Genomic DNA, 12,644 nt, shown 5'->3' on the forward strand with positions numbered 1-12,644 from the left:
TTGATAAAAAAAAAAAAAAATAATAATAAAAAATGTTCCATGAATATATTAACACTTTATATATTTATTTTTAGCGGAACGGGTTTTTTAAAATTTAATGTCTACTGTTATGTATTTCCTCTTTGTAATGGCGAATAATTGGATGGTAAAATTGGAATTAGAAATGAATTCTTTTTTTTTTAAATATTTATCTATAATATACATATATATATATATATTTCAAATACGTGATCCTTCTCATTTGATCCAATAAATTCAACCTATCAATATCGAATTACTCGACAGACAAAAGAACTGGAATCAAATGTCTATCCTGTCGATTTTTTGTATTAATTAAAAAAAAAAAAAAAAAAAATCAGCCGAAAATACTTGAATTTGAAGAAGAAAAGAGACATCCATGCACATTTTTTTCTAAATTCAATTAAAGGAAAAAGATCGCCAAACACGAGGTAACCGTTTCGTCCCGAGCCTTCCACTTGCCCCATTCGCCCCCAAATTCCACTCTAAACTCCATCATCGTCACAATTTCCATTTGCAAACCGTATCATCGTTGGATGATCTCCACGCACGTCGTTCGATCCTCAACAGGGTTTAATCCGGGTCTTGTCAAAACCACGTTGGATCGTATGTTAGACAAACATACCCCTCTTCCCACCCCCTTTCGATCGTGGACAAATGCTGATTTCACGCGTAGATAATTCGAAAATGGGAGCCCTTTCAACCCTTCCGTCCGAGAGCAGGAAGCAGGAACAGGACAATGTGTATGTCTAACAGTCAATTCGGGGACAATGCGCGGCACGGAATCGTTCGCAGCCAGTCGTCCCATCCCCTTTTCTTTTTTCGCCAACCCCTTGGCGAAAGGGGTTCCGCGTCAACGACACGGACCCATTGTAACCGGATACACCCCGTTAAGGGGTGGCTCCTTGATACACTGGGGTGGATTATAACTAGTTGCCACTTAATTTGCCGAGGCTACGGGGTCGCACAACCCCTGGCAATGTTGGAATTGGATTGGTCGGATCGATTATTTACGCTTTAGACGTAGTGATTTGTGCCGTGTCCCGATGAATGGAATAATTTTATTTATTTTTTTCTCTTCTTTCTTGGAGAGCAGAAATCGGTGATTTGCGATCGTTTCTGAGATGCAAATTTTTTTACAGCGTGTTGACTGAACCGAAGGGGATAATTTAAGCTTGGAATATATTAGGAATTGAAAATTCTCGACGTTATTATTCTTCACGTTATATTAGATTCACGATGTTTTAAATGTCTTACTGGATATGGCTTGTTACGTTTCCAAAATTATTAATGGTTATGTCTGAGTGACTATTAATTCACGATTAATTTTGGATATACATTTACACGGAAGATCGAATTTGAAGTGAAAAAATACTTTGGATTATCTTCGTGTTACTAGAATATATTAGTCTAGGGATCTTTAAGGTGACAATTTATTTTAACTCGTTATTATTCGGGAAAATGTGAATCATTTCCAATTATTATTCGACTCGTATATTAAACGTTACATATATTCATTCATTTGTTTGTAAAAGTGCAATCGAATTGAGGAAAATCGACTTTGTGATCGTTGCAGGTGAAGGTATGGTTCCAGAACCGACGGACGAAGCACAAGCGGATGCAACAAGAGGAGGAGGCGAAAGCGCAGCAGCAATCTGGGGGCGGTGGAGGCGGAGGTGGTGGCGGTGGTGGAGGGGGCGGGAACACGAACAACAATTCCAACAATAAGAACACCCATCACGTGAGCAAATGGCAACAGGAGACCGGAGATTATCACCACGAGGAGGAGGAGGAAGAGGAGCACATCGATCCGGAGGCGGAGGAGTGTTCTAGCGGCTCGGAGGCGTAGCTAGACGTTCTCTGCCTGGACTAAGGTGCCAGGAATTGCGTCTGACCGACGATGAACGATTGCTCGAATTTGTGGCAACCGTGGTTCGATCGACAAGAAAGTATAAGGCCTATGTAAAGGGGAAACCTTTTGGATTTTCTACTGTGCGATGGAATTGTCGGAATTGCCCTCCCGATTGTAAAAATCTGGGGAGAGGGGTGTAAAATCAAGGGTTGCGATGCATCGAGAAGATCTAAACGGGATAAAATCGAGAATTTTGGAAGGATCGCGATTTGGAATTGCCGGAGAAGAAATTTTTCTTTTTTTTTTTTTTTTTTTTTATATATATTGTGAACATCGTGTGAAGTGTAGAGAGTTTTTGAAATTTGAAAAGATTGGGAATAAACGAAAAACTTGGATGGAACGGCTGGAGTTGCTGAACGATACGGATAGTGAGTGATCGAAACGAGTTCGAAAATTGTCGGTGGAGATCAAAAAATTTCTTGCGATTCGACCAGAAATTTTATATAAAAATTGTCGATAGTGAGATCGCGCGTGTGTCACAATCTTAGGAAGTGAGTGTTGAAGCGAAGATCGATCGTCTTGTAACGATCGCGGAAGGACTGCTCGAGAAAAAGTTTGAGAGACTTGCGGAATTGTTGAAATTCCAAAATACATCGAGCGAAGATGTAAACGAAACGAAAGCGGCAGACCGAAGAGGCTAGGAGGAGACTAGAAAGGAGAAAAGGAATCGACGACGATGAAATTGTCGTGGAATTGCGTGTCTCGCGAGTTTCCAAAGATCGCAACCGGTAAACGAAAATAAACGGCGCACGATACGTTATCAAATACGTGTCCCGCTGACAAGCTCATGATCGTTCGATCGAGGAATTGCCGAGGATTTTCCCCATCGATCGGCAATTCCAACAGTCGCCGTTGGACGACGACTGCGGAAGACTGCGGATATCCCTGTTGGCAAGACTGACATAGCTCACCCGTGTTCCCCTCGTCGAAAGCGATCGAAGAGAGAGAGAGAGAGAGAGAGAGAGAGAGAGAGAAACGTGACCACTTTCGGCCGGACGATCGAAGGAATTGCGCGAAGTTTCGAACTGTGCGCGGAAACTGGATAATGGAGGCATTGTTTCCCCCCGAGTCGAAGCCAAATGGACTGGTTTCCGGCGGAAACTCGAGGAACGTAGCTCAAGAAACGTTTCGAAGAAACTCGATCGACCTTTCGAACTTTTTCCACCACTTTTCCATGCGAATGGAATTGCGCTTACTCTCGGTGATATCAATTTCTCTCCCGGTGTTGTTTCTTTTTTTTTTTTTTTTTCTTGTACCATACCATAGTTCCTCGATCGATTCGAAGAGAGAAGGCGAGAGAATATTCCTTGGGAATATTTCGAGGATATTCCTTTTGGGAATATTTTGATGGAAAACGGATCGAATAGATCAGACGGGTTTCTAATCCTCCGTTGGTTATTATATATCGCGTTCACGCGCATCTTGCCATAAAATTTCTGATGGCGGAGCATAACCTGCTCGTGTACATATAAATAAATAAATATCGAGAAGAATCGTAGACTGTGATCCGTGGTGGATCAGCCGTCTTTTCAACGTTTCGTGTTGAAAGGATCGAAACGGAAGGACGTGGTATATGCGTATGCGCGTGTGAATGAGTGAGTGTATGTGTATGCGCGCGTGTATCTGTAAATAATTCGACGTGGAAAAGCGCGTTTGATCGCTTTTTGGGAGGAAGTTGAGGATCGTGATGATTACGAGAGAGGATTAGATGTAGAGAGAAAGGAATAAGAGGATGAGTGCTTGTTGATGATGCGATTGGAGCGACCTACGCACACTGAAATACGGACCCATTGAATTTCTGAACGTTTCGTGAAATCAGTTTTAATTATAATGTGCACTAATGATAATTGATGAGACAAAAGAAAAGAAAGAAAGGAAGAAATTATATTGGAATCCGGATGGAAATTATCACTCACTATTATCAACATGGCGAATCATTGATTCGCTTTCGTTGCTTCCTTTAAATCAAAAATAATAGATTGGTAAGAAAAACTTTATTTTATTCTCGAAATTATGACAGAATTTTGGATTAGAATTTTCGCCCAAAACTTGGCGAACTTTGGGTTCAATTGCAATTAAATTATTGCAAATTATTCATTACGACTAGATCATCATTAATACAGATTGTTTGTTCAAGCAATTTAACGATATTAATGATAATCGAAACGATCCTATAAAATAGATCGGAATCATCGTTCGTTCGAAACGAATTCATTCGATTGAACCAAATCCAAGTTATTTCAAAAGCATTTTTCAAAAATTGTTGCCCCAAGAAACAGACCTGTTTCTTTTTTTTTTTTTTTAAACCCCGACGCGAATCCATAAAACTTAGAAATCGATCCTCGCATCTGGAAACGTTCCAGTGTGCGCAGACCGCAACCGACGAGCGATGGAAAAGAAGAAAAAAACTAAAAAGAAAAAAAAAAAGGAAGGAAAACATGAGAGTGCCAAACTTCGTACCCCTTTTTAGAAAGTGAAGAAGAAAGAGAGAAAAAAAAAAAAAACACCCCCAGTGTTTAACAAAACTCTTGTACTTGCGAATTGTATTTAACTCGTCGTTGTCCCACGAGCGACCAGTATTCCCCCCCCCCCCCTCCCTATTTGAAATCGATGTACTGACAATTTAAATTATTATTAAATATCGATTATATATCCCGCGCGACGAGAGGCCGAGCGCGACGATGCCTCCGGAAACGATCGTTCCCGAGAAATCAATCGTTTTCTTCTTTCCTTTTCTTCTCTTTTTTTTTTTTTTATTCTAATCTCCAAATCCCTGCTCGAGATCGAGCGTAATTTTAATCTCGTTCGTTCTCGACACTTCGTGGGATTCGAAACGGACGCCATTTGGCGGAGCACGCGTCCACGGATGGATCCGTGCGATTCCTCGGCGAACGATCGGGCCGCGCGCCCGACCGGTGGTCCCGCGTCTTTTTTGTAAATAACGTTGTAAATAAGAGGAAGAAGAATTGTGATTTTACTCGACGTGCAAAAAATAAAAAAAAGGAAAAAAAAAAAAAGGCGTAGGATTGTACGGTAATGCGGATGATACAGTTCGTGTTCTAAAACGAATATAGCGAAAATAAATTATATCATCTCTTCACGACAACTTGTGTGTGCGTTTCATTCCAACCAGACAGCCTTTCGTACATTCGTGGTTGTTACATACGCAAAACGGAAGGATTTTTTGGAAGATTTTACACGGTTTCGAGAATTGGAAAAGGAGGAATACAGAATCGAGAGAGAGAGAGAGAGAAGGAGGGAGTTTCGTTTCCACGGAAGCGTTGGCAATTATCCTTGTCGATAATTGCTTTTTTAATCGCCAGTTCGGGCGTAATTATTTGGGCCCGCAATTAGCCAGCAACCGAAACAACGGATGTGCAGGGGCGAACGATTACAAAGAGTCGTTATTTTCGTGAACTTACCCGGTAGCCTCTAACCTGCACTTATCGGTTGACAATATAATGGCGGCCATGCCTCAAGCCTCGTGATTTTTTTATGAAGGCGTGCAAGAATTTTCGAGTAATTTTTCCACCAACCAACGGCCGAGCGATTTCGCCTTTAAAAATGGATAAGATTTTTGCTACCAGTTTTGAATACTATTGAACTGATACTTCCTTGAAATGATACTTCTTCCAAATTACACATCACGCCTTACACGTGGCCCATAATATAAAGTATAAAACATCATCATTTCTATCTTTCTTCCGAGAATTTTAAACCAATCCAATGTTCCAATAAAATTATAGTTCCGTTAAATAAAGCACGCTTCATTTCCACCAACTCGAATTCCAATTTCTCTTGTTCCAAGGAAAAAAAAAAAAAGAAAGGAAACCCTCGAATTAACGACATCCACCATTATCCATTTACCGTCCATTAAATGAAACACGGTTAATCGGCGAGACTCAATCGCTAAACGCGAAATTAACACCGGATATTAATCGTTCCTCCGATTGAGAATTACCCCTTGGCAGAAGTGGTGGGAGGTTAACACGGGCGATAATGAACCGAACGCTAATTGGAACGTTGACGAAGGGTCGATAATTAGCCAGAGAGAGAGAGAGAGAGAGAGAGAGAGAGAGAGAGACGTCGATAGCCAATTAATAGATCTCATAGTTCGTCGTGTCTGCCGATTGTCGACAGCTCGTAAGTCCGTTTTCAGGGTGGAACGTGGAACCATTCTCGAGGGCCTCGTTAATATTCGTGTCCTTTAATCGATGATTACCCGGTGATCGTGCAATTAGCGCGTCCCTCGATCCTCGAAGCTTGTTCAGATTTTATTTTTGTTCTTTTTTTTTTTTTTTTTTTTTTTTCGTCTCTCGTAATTTCTTCCTAAATTATTCTGGTGGCGACGGTTGGGATGGAAATTCGAGTTCGAAGAAGTTGAGGTTGGAAGAGCGATCCAAAAGTCCAATTTTCGGTTTTCGAGGATGGTTGTAGAGAGTTGTAGAGAGTTGTAGTAATTGTGGAACGATATTTTGAGTTTTGTTTCGTTTGAAAATGTTGAAGAACGGAGTACTTTCCCTTTCACTTTCGTTATTTTTGATTAATTTAATTTATTCGAAACTTTGGAATGAACGAAGTTTGGGAATGATTAATTTCTTTCCGAAGGTTGGAGGTTATTTCTTTCAAAAAAAAAAAAAAAAAAAAAAATTCTCTCCTCGTTTTGAAGATATTATTATTAATTAAATATATTTATCCGCTCTTGGGAAATTTTTCCACGTGTTAAAGTATTTCCTTTTATAATAACGAAGGATTCGAGGATTTTATTAAGAAATGAATATTCTTCGAAATGTATTTGCATAACGATCGTCAATTTATCATTTACCTAATTGCTTTCAACAAACGCTAATAAATTAATCAGAAACGAGAAAAGTAATTTAAAAAAGAGGGGAGCGGGGGGGGGTGGGAGGGGAATATCCACAGTATAAAAGAATCAAGATCCAATGAATTATTTATGAACAAAAGAGAATACATGAATGCACGAACAATTATTCATGAATTAGAGAAATAATTACCTAGTACATAGAAACCACTTAACTAAATTAAGTCACTCTTATATTCAAGAAAACTTCAATTAACATCCTCATTCAAAGATCAATCTCATCCGAAGTCCATAGTCATTTATTCTCTCGAGATATATCGCATCTTATCTTAATTAAATGTTAATTAAATATCTGTAGCCTATTAATCATTTTTTTTAATTATCAATTTTCATTACTGAAAATCATATTACAACAACAGGTGAGAGATTATCACAATCGCTATAAAAAAGGAGAGAGAGAGAGAGAGAGAGAGAGAAAGGAAAAGAAAAAAAAATAGCATCTGCTTTGCTTTTACCAAAGACATATTATATAAATATTATAAATCAAAATTGAAAATAAATTACACTCCGTCTCATAATCATCGGCTAAAGCTCATCAAGCCTCTATACCGTGCCCCGTGTATAAATAAATTTTTGCATTTACCATTTCAAAGATTAATTTCAACACAATTCATTCGAAGAAAATTAATTTACATCCACAAATTATCGTAACTGTATTATTCGACTTAAAATCCAATCCTTATTATATATATCCTTATTAACGAAACATCCTTACGCCGCCAATTATCACCGAATTACAATCAAATAATCATCGTCGTCGTCGTCGTCATCATCATCATCATCATCATCATCATCATCATCATCATCATCACAAACATCCGAAAAGTATCCAAACCAGTACCCTTCGACTTGGAATCGGAACACTTCGCGCGACAACGCCATCTCTCTTTCTCTCTCTCTCTCTCTCTCTCTCTCTCTCTCTCTCCCTCGACTCGAACATCCACGACTTCGATATCGAGGAAAAAGACGAGGAACACCGAGAGAAAAAGGACGGCGAGAACAGGGAGAGGAAGAGGGAGAAGGAGCGGTGGTGGGGGTCGTGGAGGGCCGCAAGTTGAGAACTGCTAATTATGTAAATTGCCGGTGTTGCAAATTACCCTCACAGAGTTTGCGTTCATTCTGCACACAATCCACACGCTCCCTGCACACCTCGCACGGAATCCATCCACTCGGATACTGTTACTTCCTTCAGAGAAGGAGAACCTCTACCGTACACCAGATGATGAAGAAGAAGAAGGAGAAGTAATGAAAAAAAAAAAAAGAAAAGGATATATAAAAGCCAGTCAGAAGTGTACTCGCTTATACTCACCGTGAAAATTTATCCATTTTGTTGAAATTAAATACTGTTGCACGCATACGTTTAGCCAATATATATAAATCTTCTTTCCTTTTTGGAATAACAAACAACTTTTTATTCCTCACCGATTCGATTATTATCGCATGTGTCAACGATATCCGTGGTGTGAGTGGGATCTAAAAGCCAAAAATTGCTGCGCAAAAATATCCTAGACGAAGCAGCTTAATAAACAAGCCTCGAGATTTATTTTATTTCTTTCGCCCTAGTAGAGCCGATCCTCTGTCAACGTTTTTCTCTTCGTTCGAAAAAACGAGAGAACTTCTCGAAATGCGATTTCAAGTTGAGAGGAAAAAAGAAAAAAAGAAAATCCCAGAGGAATCCTATCCCTCCATCCATCACTTATCGTTAGATCCTGCGCAACACCCAATCATCGGGGCCCACGGGCATCGAACACCCGATCCATCGGCGAATCGGTGTACACGACCGGTCGATTCTCTCACGGCCGAGCCAGTGTCATCGCGGCAATGAAAATATCCATCAGGGTTTGCTTTTCATGCGGCTAAACATTGTACATGGCTGGTGGCGCGTCGTTGAGTACCGGTTATGAGGGACGACCACAAGGGATACCACGAGAGGATCTCCAAGATCTCCTCCTCCTCCTCTTCTTCTTCTTCTTCTTCTTCGTTTTATTATTCTTACACGGCCAGTTCCAGAAGAGCGTGTCCGCGATATTTGGTGAGGCTGAGAATCACAGTGATGTGTGTCGTGTCGATGGCAAATTATCAGAGTTTGTTATCAAGTTTGACGCGGCATTCACGTTTCTTGATATTATAAGATATAATAAGTTTGTAATATAGCAGAAAAAAATTGAAGAATAATCGATGCTCTTTTCGCGTTCAATTAGTTTTAAAAATTATCTGTTGAAATTTAACTATAGAATTTTTAATTGGTAAAAGTATAGTTGATAAGTTCATTAATATGATACTTTACTCTTCATTTACAATTTCTTTCTTTGCTAAGATTTTAACTTAAAGTCGATACTTCCTTTCCTCAGGAAAGGCCCTTTAACTCGATTTACGAAGAAAAGAATTGCAATTCGTTCCGGCTTAAAATATCAATCAACGATATTATATCATTAGATCGCAATAACACGGGGAGATAAGCAAATAAAACAAACTTTATAAAATGGATAAATACATAGATTAAAATATAGATACACGGATAAGTTGGGTGCATAATTTCCAACTTAGATGGCGTAATACATAATTGAACTAGAAGATTGATCATTGCTGTAAACCCAGTTCTATTCGATCCGGCCGAGATTTTAAGACGACGGCGAACCAATGCGAAGCTAATAAAATTCCTCGATCCCATTGATATACGATCGTGTCATTAGCTTTATTTTGGAAACTCGTCGAAAGCGAGGGAGAACAGAAGCCGTGGAAACCGGTTAGGATCGCGAGGCAATTATGGAACTCATCGATATGATTGAGTGGAATACCGTATCATTAGCTTCGATGCAGAATCTTTCTCGAAAGAATCGTAGAAACTCTAGAAACTCTGGTATTGATTTTTGTAAAGTCTTGGTGTTATTGAAGAAAACTAGTTTAGAAACTATTTATTTATCAAGAATTTAGCTCGAGAAGCTTCGTTAATTCCTTTTTTAAATTTTCACAAATTGCGACTTTCAAATTCAAAAAGATTTATCCACGTTTCTTAAATTTTTCAAAAACCGTCACCTTTCAATCTTTACTCACCTCCTTAAAATATCCTTTCTTTCTTAGAAGTACTTTTCTAATTTTTACAATTATTTTTACCATAACAGTCATCGTCTCTTCGGTTTCGTTCCTGCTCTTCTACTTGCAGGATCCTTAGACTCTTTCAGAGAGAGAGAGAGAGAAACATAATTTCATAAGAATTAAACGTTCTTGAAAAAAGCAACCTCGTTTCTAAACAGTCTCAGATTAATCGATAGAACCTCTGGTAGATAAAAATTTCGTTAAAAAAGTATCTGAAAAAAAAGTCGGCAAATAGCGCGAGGAATCCTCGAACGAATCTTTCGCCGGCTCGAAATCCACGCCCGATAAAAGTGGGCCCGTGCACACGAACAAATCGTTTAATCCGAGTCCGGGGTCCCGATCGAGGTAATGACGGCCATAAACTGCAGCCACAGAAGGGCGCTGCACGAAACGAGGCGAAGGAGCGAGCGAGAAAGGAGGCGAGGGATTCTGGGCCCGAGCGGAATTAGGCCTGACAGGCGAAATGGGCCTCGTGGTCCCGGGCCACGTATACCTGACTCCTCTTCTCCCTCTCTCTCTCTCTCCCCCCCTCGTTGCAACGGTCGGCCCGTGTCCCTCCGCGCGCCGTTTCTCTTTCTCTTGTTTCCTCGGACGGACGTGCAACTCGGATGCCACAAGTCTGCGATCCCAGATGGAGGATCCGGTTCCAGGAATCGAGCGTGTAAAACATCGGTTAAAGGCGTGCTTTCCGACCGGGAATCGATGGGAAAACAATGGGCCGACAGCTCCTAAAGTGTCTGACAAATGTTCCGCGCGTGTTGCCCATCCGGGCCCTCTCGCGGATTATTCCTTTTTTTTTTTTTTTTAACTTGCGAAAATTCGGGTGGCGTTCCGAGTATACAGTGCTTTCTTTCCTCTCGAAAGGAGGGGAAAGGTTAAGGTCGAGGCTGGAGTGGAACGTAGAAAACGTGCGAGGGCGTGTCTTTTGATAGGAATTTTTCAACATTTTGTTACGGATTTTTTCTAACGTTTGGGAGTATTTACATTCAGGAGTATTTTATATTGTTTCTTAAATTTTTTGAAACATCCTTCAACTTAATCTGATTTAATTTTTCAATTTTAGACCTCCGTTTCGAACCTTCGAATTTCTTCGTGGTTGAGATTCGAAATTCAGAGGATTTGATCCTCCCATCGACACAGTTTCGACGTCAGTTCCGGCATCATCCACGATTGGCGTTTCCAATAAGTCAAGCGTCCACGAAGTCGGAACGGATGTTTGCATTTGAATAACACGACGCTGGCCGACACGAGCTTTTTCCACGAATGTGTGCCACGAGATAAATGGACGTGGACCACCATGGAGCAGACCAGGTAAGCACGTAAGCGCGTAAAGTCGAAATTAAAGCTGGATCGAGCGGGGACTCGTCGATTCGTGCTCGCGTGATTTTTCTTTTGATAAACTGGAGTGTCTATACTTGGGAAACGATATTACAAAAATTCTTGGATAGGAAATTGTTACGAAATTTTAACAAAAATTTTAGACTCTGTTGCATAAATGAAATTTGACAATATCTTCTCCAATGATCCACGTGCAAAAATAATAAACCTGAGAAAGATTTAAAAGTTAAGGGAATTGATCGAGGAGTGGCCACGTTGCAAACGGAAGCCTTCTCAAGACTTTTCATACATTCCCGGAAGCCGACAACGTATCAAGGGTCAAGCGATCCGTTTCGAATCGAGACACAAATCGGGTTTGGAATGGCCGGTCTTTCACGCTAGGCTGAGCAACATCGAGGAAGACGTTGGCCGCGATATGATTAGAGGCGAGAAGTTGCGGCAAGATCGATAGCGGGACGTTAACAGTGTGGAAATCGCGAAGGCCTGCTATTTTCCATCCGATGCTTCCTGCATCGAGGTGCTACACCTTTTGCTCATTGGCGCCTGTTGCTCCAATGATATCGATATCGAGTCGAGATTTATCGACCGATCTTCGTTCCTTTCTCCCCTCCTTTTTTTTTTCTCTTCTTTTTTTAAAAACGATTCATATCGGAGATTTATTCGCGTTATTGTTGATTAATAGGTATTATTTTCGCGGTAAAAACTGTTATTTCTGAAGCTGAAACTTTACACAAGTTGTGTGTTTTCGCACGGCAGGACAGCAATATAAATTTGTGATTAATGAATTCTATTGACATTACCTTCCTTTCTTCCTCTTGTTTTTAACAACGCGAAGAATCTCGATGTTGGATATTATTCACTCGCTGTTGATTAATATTATTTTCGTGTAAAAATTATTTATATATATATGGAAATTCATACGTGCGTTTTTCAACATGGAGCAAGTTTGAAAAGATTGATGGATTCTTTTCTCGCGAAGAATTTTACCTATAAGTTTATTGATTAATATCATTTCTACATAAAAATTACTTCTACTTTTATCCTACACTTTATAGAGTATCAACTTGTTCTTTTCTCTCAAATTTGTAAGAAAAATTCAAACAAGAAATAAGTACCTCGCCATAAGAATTCCAAAATCGTTTGAAAATCTGGTCTCTCGCAGTTCAACAAACTTTCAACAAACATGCCCACTCTCTTTCCCTTCCAAACTCTCTGTCCTTCTCTCCTTGTACCCTCTCAGGCCATCCGGAGGGATCGAAGTCACCGGGGAACACAAATTCGCGTGTCCCATCTAATACCATAAATCTGTCATCCGGCGGCGGGGGAACAAGCTCGTTTGACTCGCGTTGCTTTGTCGGTGTGGAACGCGGCGGAATTCGCAATTTAGGCTCGTCGCCG

The 12,644-nt window shown here is 40.2% G+C and overlaps 1 protein-coding gene across 1 annotated transcript in view; it reads left to right on the forward strand.

The window, feature by feature from the left end:
• LOC100869792 (uncharacterized) overlaps nt 1–5,036 on the forward strand; it is a 46,060-nt gene extending 41,024 nt beyond the window's left edge. The window contains exon 3 of the mRNA XM_012490037.3: nt 1,595–5,036. Within this exon, the coding sequence (XP_012345491.1) occupies nt 1,595–1,867 (273 nt within the window). The 3' untranslated portion in view covers nt 1,868–5,036. The remainder of the gene's footprint in view (nt 1–1,594) is intronic.
• The last annotated feature ends 7,608 nt before the right edge of the window (nt 5,037–12,644 follow it).

This window comes from Apis florea, unplaced genomic scaffold (genome assembly GCF_048593485.1).
Source record: "Apis florea isolate Af1SG1 unplaced genomic scaffold, ASM4859348v1 contig_2272_pilon, whole genome shotgun sequence".
Taxonomy (NCBI): Eukaryota; Metazoa; Arthropoda; class Insecta; order Hymenoptera; family Apidae; genus Apis; species Apis florea.